The sequence below is a fragment of the Balaenoptera ricei genome, chromosome 8 (assembly GCF_028023285.1).
Source record: "Balaenoptera ricei isolate mBalRic1 chromosome 8, mBalRic1.hap2, whole genome shotgun sequence".
Lineage (NCBI taxonomy): Eukaryota > Metazoa > Chordata > Mammalia > Artiodactyla > Balaenopteridae > Balaenoptera > Balaenoptera ricei.
Window position 1 is genome coordinate 72,271,046 of NC_082646.1, and position 15,270 is coordinate 72,286,315.

General features: G+C 41.4%; 1 protein-coding gene across 1 annotated transcript in view; it reads left to right on the plus strand.

The window, feature by feature from the left end:
- The window catches only part of LOC132370181 (calcitonin receptor-stimulating peptide 1-like), an 85,978-nt gene extending 71,033 nt beyond the window's left edge, over nucleotides 1-14,945 (plus strand). The window contains exon 4 of the mRNA XM_059929924.1: nucleotides 14,865-14,945. Within this exon, the coding sequence (XP_059785907.1) occupies nucleotides 14,865-14,945 (81 nt within the window). The remainder of the gene's footprint in view (nucleotides 1-14,864) is intronic.
- Nucleotides 14,946-15,270: the final 325 nt, after the last annotated feature.

Consider the following 15,270-nt stretch of genomic DNA (forward strand, 5'->3'; position numbering starts at 1 on the left):
ACCAGGAAGAAATAGAAAATATGACCAGACCAATCACAAGGAATGAAATTGAAACTGTCATTAAAAATCTTCCAACAGGGCTTCCCTGGTGGCGCAGTGGTTGAGAATCTGCCTGCCAATGCAGGGGACACGGGCTCGAACCCTGGTCTGGGAAGATCCCACATGCCGCGGAGCAACTGGGCCCGTGAGCCACAACTACTGAGCCTGAGCATCTGGAGCCTCTGCTCCGCAACAAGAGAGGCCGCGATAGTGAGAGGCCCACGCACTGCGATGAAGAGTGGCCCCCACTCGCCGCAACTGGAGAAAGCCCTCGCACAGAAACGAAGACCCAACACAGCCAAAAAAAAAAAAAAAAAAAAAAAATCTTCCAACAAACCAAAGTCCAGGACCAGATGGCTTGGCTTCACAGGTGAATTCTATCAAACATTTAGAGCAAAGCTAACACCCATCCTTCTCAAACTCTTCCAAAAAATTGCAGAGGAAGGAACACTCCCAAACTCATTCTACGAGGCCACCATCACCCTGATACCAAAACCAGACAAAGATACTACAGAAAAAGAAAATTACAGACCAATATCACTGATGAATAGAGATGCAAAAATCCTCGACAAAATCCTAGCAAACAGAATCCAACAACACATTAAAAGGATCATACACCATGATCAAGTGGGATTTATCGCAGGGATGCAAGGATTCTTCAATATATGCAAATCAGTCAATGTGCTACACCATATTAACAAATTGAAGGAGAAAAACCACATGATCATCTCAATAGATGCAGAAAAAGCTTTCAACAAAATTCAACACCCATTTATGATAAAAACTCTCCAGAAAGTAGGCATAGAGGGAACCTACCTCAACGTAATAAAGGCCATATAGGACAAACCCACAGCAAACATCATTCTCAATGGCGAAAAACTGAAAGCATTTCCTCTAAGATCAGGAACAAGACAAGGATGTCCACTCTCACCACTATTATTCAACATAGTTTTGGAAGTCCTAGCCACGGCAATCAGAGAAGAAAACAAAATAAAAGGATTACAAATTGGAAAAGAAGAAGTAAAACTGTCACTGTTTGCAGATGACATGATACTATACATAGAGAATCCTAAAATTGCCACCAGAAAAGTACTAGAGCTAATCAATGAATTTGGTTAAGTTGCAGGATACAAAATTAATGCACAGAAATCTCTTGCATTCCTTACACTAATGATGAAAAATCTGAAAGAGAAATTAAGGAAACACTCCCATTTACCATTGCAACAAAAAAAAATAAAACACCTAGGAATAAACCTACCTAGGGAGACAAAAGACCTGTATGCAGAAAAATATAAGACACTGATGAAAGAAATTAAAGATGATACAAACAGATGGCAAGATATACCATGTTCTTGGATTGGAAGAATCAATATTGTAAAAATGACTATACTACCCAAATCAATCTACAGATTCAATGCAATCTCTATCAAATTACCAATGGCATTTATTACAGAACTAGAACAAAAAATCTTACAATTTGTATGGAGACACAAAAGACCCTGAATAGCCAAAGCAGTCTTGAGGGAAAAAAGTGGAGCTGGAGGAATCAGACTCCCTGACTTCAGACTATACTACAAAGCTACAGTAATCAAGACAATATGGTTCTGGCACAAAGACAGAAATATAGATCAATGGAACAGGATAGAAAGCCCAGAGATAAACCCACACACCTATGGTCAACTAATTTATGACAAAGGAGGCAAGGATATATAATGGAGAAAAGACAGTCTCTTCAATAAGTGGTGCTGGGAAAACTGGACAGCTACCTGTAAAAGAATGAAATTAGAACACTCCCTAACACCATACACAAAAATAAACTCAAACTGGATTAGAGATCTAAATGTAAGACTGGACACTGTAAAACTCTTAGAGGAAAACATAGGAAGAACACTCTTTGACATAAATCACAGCAAGATCTTTTTTGATCCACCTTCTATAGTAATGGAAATAAAACCAAAAATAAACAAATGGGACCTAATGAAACTTAAAACTTTTGCACAGCAAAGGAAACTACAAACGACGAAAAGACAACCCTCAGAATGGGAGAAAATATTTGCAAATGAATCAACGGACAAAGGATTAATCTCCAAAATATATAAACAGCTCATGCAGCTCAATATTAAAGAAACAAACAATCCAATCTGAAAATGGGCAGAAGACCTAAATAGACATTTTTCCAAAGAAGACAGACAGATGGCCAAGAAGCACATGAAAAGCTGCTGAACATCACTAATTATTAGAGAAATGCAAATCAAAACTACAATGAGGAATCGCCTCACACCTGTTAGAATGGGCTTCATCAGAACATCTACAAACAACAAATGCTGGAGAGGGTGTGGAGAAAAGGGAACCCTCTTGCACTGTTGGTGGGAATGTAAACTGATACCGCCACTATGGAGAACAGTATGGAGGTTCCTTAAAAAACTAAAAATAGAATTACCATATGATGCAGCAATCCCACTACTGGGCATATACCCAGAGAAAACCACAATTCAAAAAGACACATGCACCCCAATGTTCTTTGCAGCACTGTTTACAATAGCCAGGTCATGGAAACAACCTAAATGCCCATTGACAGATGAATGGATAAAGAAGATGTGGTACATATATAAAATGGAATATTACTCAGCCATAAAAAGGAACGAAATTGAGTCATTTGTTGAGACGTGGATGGATCTAGAAACTGTCATACAGAGTGAAGTAAGTCAGAAAGAGAAAAACAAATATCGTGTATTAACGCATGTATGTGGCACCTAGAAAAATGGTACAGATGAACCGGTTTGCAGGGCAGAAATTGAGACACAGATGTAGAGAACAAACATATGGACACCAAGGTGGGGAAGCCGTGGGGGGTGGGTGTGGGGGTGTGATGAATTGGGCAATTGGGATTGACATGTATACACTGATGTGTATAAAATTGATGACTAATAAGAACCTGCTGGATTAAAAAAAAAGAAAAAAGATGAGAGTGTGTTAGGGGTTGTATACGCTGTACAATGGTTCTCACAGTGTGGTCCATAAACCTCTGGTGTCCCTGAGTCCCCTGCAAGGGGTCTGCAGGTCAAAACTATTTTCATTATAATAATAATGCATGGATACAACATTCATTCAAAGTGTACAATAGGCCTACACATTTTAATATAACAGAGTACAGAAAGTTCATTGATATTTAGATTCAACATTGCAACTGACCTTTAAGCGCCCACCACTTGTTGAGTTTTGGTGTAGTATCAAAGGAGAATATTCATAATTACCTGCAATGGTTATTAAAATACTTCTCCACTTTTAGCAGGTTCTGTTAATTAGTTCTTCTGGTATTTACTATTATAAGTTTAAGTAATAAAATTGTAATACCTGAAAAAAAAATTTAGATGTTTTATCATGGATTTTTTCACATTAATTTTTATCTTTATAAATATTACATTAAAATATTTACCTTGGTTACTGAGATTCTTGGCACCCCTTTAAGTTTTGCACCCTATTCCTGGCTTTCCAGGACATCTCTATCTAGAAGTTGATATTATTCACCAAATAAAACTAGGCAAATCAATGTTCCAGTAGTTTGCTTTCTCAACTAAACAGAGGTCAAATAGAAAATGCAGATGTGCTCAGGATTTACTCTTGGTTGGGGATTGTACGAGGTAGTGACAACAAAGCATTTCTCTTTTTTTGTTGTTTCAGACTTTTTTTAATGTGGTAAAATACACGTAACAATATTTACCATCTTAACCATTTTTAAATGTATAGTTCAGTGGTATTAAATATATTCATAATTTTGTGCAAACATCACCACCATCCACCTTCATTAGTCTTTTCATCTTGTAAAATTGAAACTCTCTACCCATTAAACACTAACTCCCCGTTCCCCACTCTTCCCAGACTCTGGCAACCACTATTCTACTTTCTGGCTCTATATTTTTGACTACTCTAAGAATCTCATATAAATGGAATCAAATAGTATTTGATTTTGGGGGACTGGCTTATTTCACTTGACATAATGTCCTCAAGGTTCATCTTCATCCATGCTGTAGCATATATCAGAATTTCCTTCCTTTTTAAGGCTGATTAATATTCCATTGTATGTATATACCACATTTTGCTTATTCATTCATCATTGGACACTTGGCTTGCTTCCATGTTTTAGCTAATGTGAATAATGAACATGGGTGTACAAAAATCTACCAGATCTTTTTTTCAATTCTTTTGGGTATATACGCAGTAGTCGAATTGCTGGATCATATAGCAATTCTATTTTAATTTTTGAGGAACCACCGTATTGTTTTCCACAGTGGCTTCGCCATGTTACTTTCCTACCAATAGTGCATAAGATTTCCAATTTCTCCAAATCCTCAACAACACTGTTATTTTCTGTTTTTTTTTTTTTATAGTTGCCATCCTAATGGATGTGAGGTGATATCTTACTGTACTTTTGATTTGCCTTTCCCTAACAATTAGTGATGTTGAACATCTTTTCATGTGCTTATTGACCACTTGGGTATCTTCTTTGAAGAAATGTCTATTCAAGGCCCTTGCCCATTTTAAATCCGTTTATTTTTGTGTTGTTCAGTTTTCAGTGATCTCTACATATTCTGGATGTCAGTCACTTATCAGATATACGATTTGCAGATACTCTTTCCCATTTGGTGGGTTGCCTTTTTACTCTGTTAATATTGTCTTTTGATGTACAAAATTAAAAAACTTTCATCCAGTCCAATTTGTCTATTTTTTCTTTTGTTGTTTGGGCTTTTGGTGTCATATCCAAGAAATCATTGCCAAATCCAATGCCATGAAGACTTTGCCCTATGTCTTCTTATAAGAGTTTTATATTTTTAGGTCTTACATTCAGGTCTTCGATTTTTTTGAGTTAATTTTTGTATGTGGTGTCAGGTGAGAGTCCAACTTCATTCTTTTGCATGTGGATATTCAGTTTCCCCAGTACCATTGATAAAAAGACAGTCCTTTCCCCATTGAATGGTCTTTGCACCCTTGTCAAAAATCATCTGATCATAGGTGTGAGGGATTATTTCTGAGCTTTCTATTCTATTCAGTTCATCCATATGTCTATAACGGTACCACTTTTTTTTTTTTTTTGGATTACTGTAGCTTTGTGGTGAGTTTTAAAATCAGGAAATGTAGTCCTCCAGTTTTGTTCTTCTTTTTCAAGATTGTTTTGGCTATTCAGGGTCCCTCAAGATACCATATGAAGTTTAGGATGGGTTTTTCATTTCTGCAAAGAACATGTTGGGATTTCGATAGGGATTGCATTGAATCTGTAGATTGGTTGTGTTACTGAATAGGTTGCCTGGACTTGCCCCACGGTCCTAGCCTGGGCTGAGACCCCTTGTCTCAGGCAGGGAGGTTCTTTTTCTGATCAGATTCCCACAGTTAATAACAAAACCAGTGTTGAGACTAGAACGGCACAAGCTTTATTCAATGGCCAAAGAATGGAGAAGTAGGAACTTAGTTTGCAAATCAATTTCTCAACCCAATTCAGGTGGAGACACCATATATATAGGAGGGTCAAAGTAAAAGGGAGGAATTTGGAAAGAATGGGAGGAATATTCATGACTTATCCGAGAACAGGGATGTGGTTTGAACCCAGAATGTAACACTACTTTTTGTCCTTGTACTGGCTTTTCAGGTTGTTGTCATGGCAATTGTCAACTGTCATGGCACTGGCGGGTGTGTCATTCAGCATGCTAATATATTACAATAAGCGTATAATGAGGCTCAAGGTCTACTGGACGTCAAAATCTTCCGCCACCTTGGGTCTAGTTTGTTCCGACCAGTTCTTGTTTTTCTCTTTGCAGCTTCCTCCTGCAACTTAGATAAGAGCAATTGGTTTCCATTCGAGGGAGGGGCAGGGGTATGATTCCGGGGCAACAGCCTTGGTAACAGTTGGGTGGTATTGACATCGTAACAATATTAAGTCTTCTAATACATGAACATGGGATTTGTTTCCATTTCTTTATATCATTTTCAGTTTCTTTCAGCAATGTTTTGTATTTCCATTGTACAAGTCTTTCACCTCCTTAGTTAATTCATAAATATTTTATTCTTATTGATTCTCTTATAGATAGCATTGTTTATTGTAATTACCTTTTCAGATTGTTAGTGTGCAGAAATGCCACTAGTTTTTGTGTACAGACTTTATATACTGCTACTTTGCCGAACTCATTTATTAGTTCTAACGGTTTTTTTTTTTCATCTTAAGGGTGTTCTACATATATGATCATATTGAAACAGGAGAGGAGGGGGCAGGGCACAACCTTGAAAAGAATGACATAGCCATAGGACATGACAAAGACTAGTTAGAACCAACTGGGTCCAAGATGGCAGATTTGACGTCCAGTAGACCTTGAGCCTCATTATATGCTCATTGTAATACATTAGCATGATAAATGACACACCCACCAGCACCATGACAGTTCTGAGGCTAACCATAAAAAGCCAAAAAGTGGGCAGTGGCCCAATTCCTGGAAATCTCTGCCCCTTCCCCAAAATAATGGGAATGAGCCTCCCACTCATTAGCCTATGAAATTACCCAGCCCATGAAAACTAACCACACCATATTTCAGGGCCACTCTCACTTTCTGAGATGGCCCACACTCTGTGGAGTGTGTTGCTCTCTAAATAAATCAACTTACCTATCACTTTGTCTCTCAGGGAATTCTTTCTGCAATGAGACATCAAGAACCTGAGCTTCATTAAGTCCTGAGACCAGGTGTGTGATCTCAGTTAAAAGACTGTGGGTTCAAGTCCCAATCTGAGTTGCACAGTTTCAGTATCATCTGTGAACAGACATAATTTTACTCCCTCCTTTCCAATTTGAATGTCTTTTCTTCTTCTTGCCTAATTGCTCTGATTAGAGTTTCTAGTACAGTGTTGAATAAATGTGGTGAAAGCAGGCATCCTTGCCTTGTTCTTGACTTAGAAGAAAAGCTTTCAGTCTTTCATCATTGAGTATTATTGGGCTGCACCTGACAGGCCTGCAAGCCCTGTACTTGCCCAGCCTCAAGACAGAAGAAAGAGCCCAGAGTCAGCGACAGAGACATCAATGGTTTAATGGATAGGGGAAATCTTACATGTCTGAAGGAAGGTCCTGGAGTGACACCCCACTGTGTGTGCCCAGATGGCAGGCAGGACATGGTAGTAGTCTTTGCTACCTAGGAAAGAGGGAGGTTTCCAGTTATAGGGGGAATTCACGTCAAGGTTACCAGGAAAACCAGTAGAGGGGCACACCCCTTTGATAAACTATCATAGTGGAGATAGTTCTGATCTAAAGATTAGAACAATTACTTAGCTGGGCTGGGGACAACTATGTAGGCATTTACTGATTAGGCTCTATAATTAAGAGGGAAAGTCAAGTCAGGTGACTAGGTGAGGCAAGGACTGGTCAAGCAGGAGATGTACAGAGAGCAAGAGAACAGCCATCGTGAGTGCCCTGATCATACAAGTTTGATGTTTGCTGTGGGTTTTTCATATATGGCTTTTATTATGCTGAGGTAGTTTCCTTCTATTCCTAGTTTGTTGAGTGTTTTCATCATGAAAGTACATTGAATTTTGTCTAATGCTTTTTCTACATTAATTGAAATGATCATGAGGGTTTTTCACCTTTTTTTCTGTTAATGTGGTGTATTACACTGACCAATTTTTGTATGAACTATTATTGCTTTCTAGTAATAAATCCCTTTTGTTATGGTGTGCAATCCCTTTAGTATGCTGAATTCAGTTTGCTGAAATTTTGTTAAGGATTTTTGCATGAATGTTCATAAAGAATATTGGTTGGTAGGTCTTTGTTGTTGTTGTTGTTGTTTTAGTGTCTTTTCCTGACTTTGCTATCAGGGTAATGCTGGACTCATAAAATAAATGAGTAGGAAGTATTCAATTTGGTGGAAAAGATTTTTTTTTGATATTTATTTATTTATTTATTTGGCTGCATTGGGTCTTCGTTGTGGCATGCGGGATCTTCATTGTGGCATGAGGGATCTTTCAGTGTGGCACGCAGGCTTCTCTAGTTGTGGCGTGCAGGCTCCAGAGTGCGCGGGCTCAGTAGTTGCGGCATGCGAGCTTAGTTGCCCTGTGGCATGTAGGATCTTAGTTCCCCGACCAGGCATCGAACCTGCATCCCCTGCAGTGAAAGGCGATTCTTAACCACTGGACCATGAGGGAAGTGCCTGTGGAAAAGTTTGAGAAGAAATGGTATTAGTTCTGTAAATATTTGGTAGAATTCACCATTAAGTCATCAGGATCAGGGCTTTTCTTAGTTGAGAGACATTTGCTTATTGATCAGTCTCCTTGGTTACAGGTCTATTCACATTTTCTATTTCTTTATGATTTAGTTTTGGTAGCTTTTATGTTTCTAGGAATTTTTCCATTTCATCTTGGTTCTCCAATTTGTAGGCATACAATTGTTCATAGTACTCTTATAATCCATTGTATTTCTGTAGAATCAGTAGTAATATCCCCATTTTCATTTCATTTTAGTAACTTGAGCCTTCTTTTTTTTTAATATTTATTTATTTATTTGGCTGTGCCAGGTCCTAGTTGTGGCACACAGGATCTTTGATCTTCATTGCGGCATGTGGGATCTTTTTAGTTGCAGCATGTGGGATCTTTAGTTGTGGCATGTGAACTCTTAGTTGTGGCATGTGAGATCTAGTTCCCTGACCAGGGATCGAACCCAGGCCTCCTGCAGTGGGAGCACAGAGTCTTAACTGCTGGACCACCAGGGAAGTCCCAACATCTTTGTTTCTTAATATAAGCATTTACAGCTGTACATTTTCCCCTTAGCACTGTTTTTGCTGCATCCCATAAGTTTTCGTATGTTGTATTTTCATTTGTCTCTAAATCTTTTCTAATTTCCCTTATGATTTCTTCTTTCATCCAATAGTTGTTTCAGAATGTGTCATTTAATTTTCACAAATTTTGTGAATTTTCCAGCTTTTCTTCTGTTATTGATTTCTAACTTCATCTCAATGTGGTCAAAGAAGATACTTTGTGTGATGTCTATCTTTTAAAGTCTGTTAAGGAGAATGATGTCATCATCACGGCAGAATAAGAGTTTTCTACCATCTTTCCTCCAAAGAACACTGATTTAGACAGTCACCCATGGGTGAGAAGGCTTTTGTGGACATCCAAGAGGCCGGTGGATAGGTTTGTGCACACCAATGGAGAGGGGAAAAAAAAATCTGAGATTGGATGCACTGAAGAAGATAGTGGAACAGTTTCACTTTATTCACATCACTCTTCTCCGGAGGCAGCACAGTTCAGCACAAAGAGAACTTCTTGGCCTATGATTTCTCCCTCAGGGGAAAGTGAGAGTGTTTGATTGTGTGCTTGGCTTCCCCAGCTTTGTGGGTTGCTGCCAAAGAGATCCACTTCTTTCTCACCCCATCCAGAATACTGAGGCATGCCATGCAACTGGGGGGTGGGGGGTGGCTGGGAGAGCAGCTGATAGGGCTAATTAGTAACATGAATGCATATGAAAATATATATCACACTGATAAAGGTATTTAGTTAAATTCAGAATACTCTAATACCATAATATGGTGATGTATTAACCACTTAACTCTCGTATAAAAATTAAAGGACAAAAGTATTAAAAATAACAATAGCTACAATAATTTATTAATGAATACACAATATAAAAAGAGGTAAACTGTGACATCAAGAACAAAAAATACGAGGACAGGGGAGTAAAAAGTAATAAAGTTAATGTATATATCAGCACCCACAAACTGGAGGCTGCCCAGTGGCCCAGCCATATCACAAATCTAAACCTAAGTCAGCCTGCACTTAACAGGAAACACCTGTCAAGGATACCTAACCCCAATCACAATCCTCCAACTCAGCTTTAGCTAGCTTACCTTACCCTAGAAAATAGGACCTCCTAGCCAACTGTGCATTTCTGAGTTGCCTCTTTTAATACTCTATAAAACTCATTCTTACCCAAAATCCCTTAGGAAGAGTGTTCCACTGCTTGTGAAGATTGTACACTTTCGATCCATGAATTGCTTTCCCTTGAATAAAAGGCATTAAACTCATTGTTAAATTGTTTTAGTTTTGTCATTTGACAAAGGGTAGAGTCTTTGTGTGCTACATTTCTGATCACAATTCCAATTGGGGGTTCACTCCACCAAGCAATTCTCCAACACCAGCTGGGTTCAGAATTCAACTCAATTCTGACACTGTTACCAAACTCAAGTTCGTGTGTCAGACGCACAGTAAGGCCAAACAAACTGAAAAATTGGAGGTTGGAGCAGAGAAAGGATTTTTTGCAGGGCCAAGCAAGGAGAATGAGTGGCTCATGCTCAAAAACCCCAAACTCTCTGGTGGTTTTGAGGGAGAAGTTTTTATTAAATTTGGCAAAACTTGGGGTGATGGCTGCAAGGTGTGTGGCTTTCTTCTGATTGGTTGGTGGTGAGGTAACAGGGCGGTGCTCCAGGAATCTTGTGCTCAGCCTGAAGTTACCATCCTCCACCTGGGTGGGGGCCTTAGTTCCTGCAGAAGAACTCAGAAGATGTTATGTACATTCCTTGAGGAGTAGCCGGAACCCTGCCCCAAGGCTGCATTATTGTTTCTTGACTGCTTCTCCTTTGTTTCTGCATCCCCCTCCTTTCCCTGATTAGCAACTGTTTGAATCTGCCTTTTGGAACTCAGGGAAGGTTAAGGAGGCTGAATGAAGTCTATCTCTCACAAACAAGAAATGGGGGGACACAGAAAGAGGATTTGTACCAGGGAGGGCCCCACAGGGTTCTGCTGCTGTTTCATATCTCCCAGGTGATAGCATCAGATCTCACAGATTAAGGGCTCAGTCCTACAAGACTCCCCCCATGCCTTCAGATGTCAGTTGCAAGACCGGGTTGTCACCTGTGCTTCTGACTGACTGGCTATAGACTGGAGGTTCCAACAGCCTCCTCCTTGGCTTTGATTAATTTGCTAGAGCAGCTCACAGAACTCAGAGAAACATTTTTCTTAGCAGATTACTGGTTTATTGTAAAAGGATATAACTCAGGAACATCCAGATAAAAGAGATGCACAGGAGGGAATTCCTGGCGGTCCAGTGGTTAGGACTCCACGCTTTCACTGCTGAGGGCCCGGGTTCAATCCCTGGTCAGGGAACTAAGATCCTGCAAGCCGCACAGCGCAGACAAAAAAAAAAAAAAGAGAGAGACACACATGCAAAGGACAAAAGGATATGGGGAAAGGGCATGGAGCTTCCATGCCCCCTCTGAGCACCATTGTCCTCAAATCTCCATGTGTTCACCAACCCAGAACCTCTCTGAAGCTACCCTTTCGGATTTTATGGCAGCTTTATTGTATAGGCATAGTTGATTAAATCATTGGCAATTGGTGATTGAGTCAACCTCCAGCCCCTCCCTCTCCCTTGAGGTCAGGGGGATGGGACTGGAAAGTACCAACCCTCTAATCACCTGTTTGTTTCTCCAGGCAACAAGCCCCCATCCTTAGGTGCATTTCACAAGTCAGCTCATTAACATAACAAGAGACACCTTTCATCACAGGCGAGTCCCAGGGTTTTAAGAGCTCTGACAGAAAAGGGGATGAAGACAGTTTTTATTACAAATCACATCCCATACGAATTCGAAGTTATCAGCTTAACATAGACTGTAATATCTATAAGATGTTTTGTGTAAGCCTCATGGTAACCACAAAGGAAAAACCTACAGTAGATACACAAAGGATGAAGAGAAGGGAATCAAAACATACCACTACAGAAAATCATCAGTTCACAAAGACAGCAGGAGAGGAAGAAAGGAACAAGGGAACGACAAACAGCCAGAAAACAGTAGGATGGCATTTGTAAATCCTTACCTATCAATATTTACTTTAAGTGCACTGGATTGAATTCTCCCATTAAAAGACATAGAGTGGCCTAATGGATAAGAAAATAAGAGCGAACTATACGTTGCCTACGAGACTCCTCAGTCCAGCTATAAGGACACACAGAGGCTCAACGTGAAGGGATAGAAAAAGATATTCCATGAAAATGGAAACCAAGAGAGCAAGGGTAGCTACATTTATGTCAGACAAAATAGACTTTAAGTTAAAAGCTGTAACAAAAACAAATAAGATCATTATATAATGTTAATGGAGTCAACGAAATTCCAAAATGGTTACCTCAGTCAGATTCTGCCAGGGCAACTGTCTCTCTCTAGCTGGGGAGGTGAATTCCCAGCACTTCCTACTCCTCCATCTAACGAAAGTCCTCTAGCAAAATGGTTTTAACTTGCTAGACCCAAACCTAATGTATCCACACAGGTTGCTCTAGCACTCACTACTCCTAGGTGTCTGGCAGCCCACCGGTCTGACAGGGTGGCTTTTATTTTGGGGATCTGAGGAAGCACTGGACCATCAGCGCAGGCAGATTTCAGACTGAGGGGTCTTCTAAGAATTAAATCAGTTTTCATAGAGCTTTTTCTGGGAGCATTCGCTGAGCACCAGCCTCTGGAAAGGATCTGCCTTTCTGGGTCATATCCTGGGAGGGGCAAAAAAGGCATGAAAACAGCACCACTCTGCAGTCGTCAAAGGAACAATGGCCAGCACACTGGCAGACCCCAGTGAGAACCCAATGCCTAGGTGCACTATTCCCAGGAGCTGGGGGTGTCAGATCCCCCTGCTTGCCCGAGCCCACTGAGTCCTCAGTCTTGACCCCACCATGGATTCTTACTTTTGCTTCCAGGCCAAGAGCCAGTGGGAGGAAACCCACACCAGGAGACTGCAGGGTGTGCTATATCATCGTACATTTGCTCAGAGCCAGGTCAAGTCATGCAAAGTGTCCACTCGAGAAAGAAGTTTTATTTGCAGTGTCTACTGAAAAAGAACACACAACCTAAAAGTTGAGAATTAAGTTTTGTTTGGTGGACTTACTGAGGACCTAAGCCTGGGAGATAGGCTCTCAGATAGCTCCGAGGAACTATTCTGAAGAGGTAAGGGAGGAGCCAGGATATACAGGAGTTTTGCAAAACAAACAAACACAAACCCTCCGCCCCCGACCGAGGTAGCCAAACATCAAAAGATTACTGCTAATTAGAGAAAAAACAGACATCTCAAGTTAATGAATTTAATGTTTTTCTCTGTATGGGAAGATGCAAGAGTCTGGGCTTAATGAAATCATTCCTTTGGTATGCACCTTAACTATCTAGAGCCAGTATCCTGTTTTTCTCCATCTTGAATCCTCTGCAGGGTGCACCACTGGGGGTGGCTGCAGAGGCTGATGGCTTGATGGCCGCAACACCCTTTGTTTACTGACATGGCAGGCGACATTCTTTGTTCACAGCTGAGAATAGGTGAAGGCAAGTGTACAGTTTGATGGTCTGGGTGTAAGGACTGCATATGTTGGCATCTGTGCTCGGGTCCTCTGCCAGAATGATTCTGGGAATCATAATGAATGAGTTATGGGGAGGTGGCTGGGAGGTAGCTAGCCCCTTCTGGGGCGTGAATTTAGAATACCATGACCCAGGTGAGGCTGGGAGCAATCAGTGAGAGTGGTTGTCCTCAGCTGAATACAGATGCTTGGTAAACTTCAGGCCTGCAGTGCATCATGCCTTCTGCTGGAGGGTGCTGGAAGATGGGCTGAAGTGTGTCAGGCTCTTTAGTCCAGGTAGGGGGCAGTAGGTGAACTAGCGTGGACTGGCCTACCCACGCAGAGGTCTGGTGCATGGTCGCTGTGCAAATGACCTGTGGAGGGGCGGCCTCTACCCTGATGGATGTATGGGAAGAACTCTGTGTGTGTGTGTGGTGGTGGGGTGAGGGGGCGCACATACATCAGTGGTTGTAGGCTACAGTGTATTGAAGTAAACGAACAACTTAGCACTAGGAAGGATAGTCCCAGATTTCTCAGTACTTGAGGATGCAGATGATGAGCCTTCCTGCTTCAGCCGTATCCAGCAGAAAGCCCTCTGGGTGGACTAGACCCATGGGATGGGGCTCAGGCTCTCCAAACCTGAGCAAACCCTGAAATCCCCAGACCTGGGTACCTCTTCCTGCACTTTTGCTTTTGAGCTTCCATACCATCCATGTTCACGGGCAGCTTTGAACTTCAAAGTGCAGAGGAAAGAGGCCTGGAGAAGGGGGTCCATTTGCTGAGTGGGGACAGGTCTAAAAGGCCTGAGCTGTGGTGGTCATTGCTCTGGCCCAGGTCCCAGGCCTTGAGGGAATGCTGAGAAGTAGGGGTAACCCAGGATGACGTGACCCAGGATTTGGCAGATGGTTCCTATGACCAAGAACAGCACCAAGAACAGCTGTGCTGAGGTTCCGGTAAACATTTCGAAAGAGGATGTTGCAAAGCCTGTTTTCTGGGCCTTTTCCAAGTAAGACGGGGATTTTTTATTTTCCTGTGGAGGTGTATTTTATGCTTGTCCTTGGGGTGTGACCTCTAGAGACTCCTTGTGTGCCTCAGAGTGGGACTGGGAGTAACCCCGACATTCACTGAGGTTCTTCTGGCCTTTGTCAGTCGCCCCTTGCTGGCACCGAAGGGACTGACTGTAAGGGATGGAAGAGCAGGGAAGAGTGTGTGGAGTGTGTGCCCCACAGTCAGGAACCAGGAATCTCACTGGGTTCTGGGTTTTCTGTGACATTCTTTGGGGAGGGCTCCTAGCAAAGATTGGTATGATAATTTCCTCTAATGGCTCTTATGATCTTCTGTCTTGATGATTATGTTTAGGAGAGAAACTTAATTGGTTAAGTGATGCAACCCACAACATTAATTCTTTTTATGAAAGTCCCTTGGGATAGGGTCTTCTCCCCTGGACTCTCTTAACATCAGAAACTCACAGTCCTTTCTCTTTCATGTCACTGCCCAGAAGAGAGCCTGCAACATTGCCACTTGCATGACCCTGGCCACCTGTTGGCCAGTCGCTGAGCAGTTGGGGTGGGGAGGGTGAAGAGCAACTTTGTGCCCACCAATATGGGCTCCAAGGTCTTCAGCTGGCACTGCAGGGGCCTTCAGACTTGAGTGGTTAGACACCTCAGGAAGAAGTGACTTGTCTAATGGTCATGGAGAAGAGACAAGTTAAATCAGGGTAGAGGCCCATATTCTGAGCCCACTAGATGTGTGTTGTAGGGAGAGGAGATGGGCAAGTCTGACTTTCCTCTATGATTCTGAGTTCATCCATCTAAGACATTTCAATGAAGCTCATTTAAAACACAGATCATTTAAAAAATAATTGCAGTCATTCAAGCTGTGCGACATGATCCTTGATTACACGT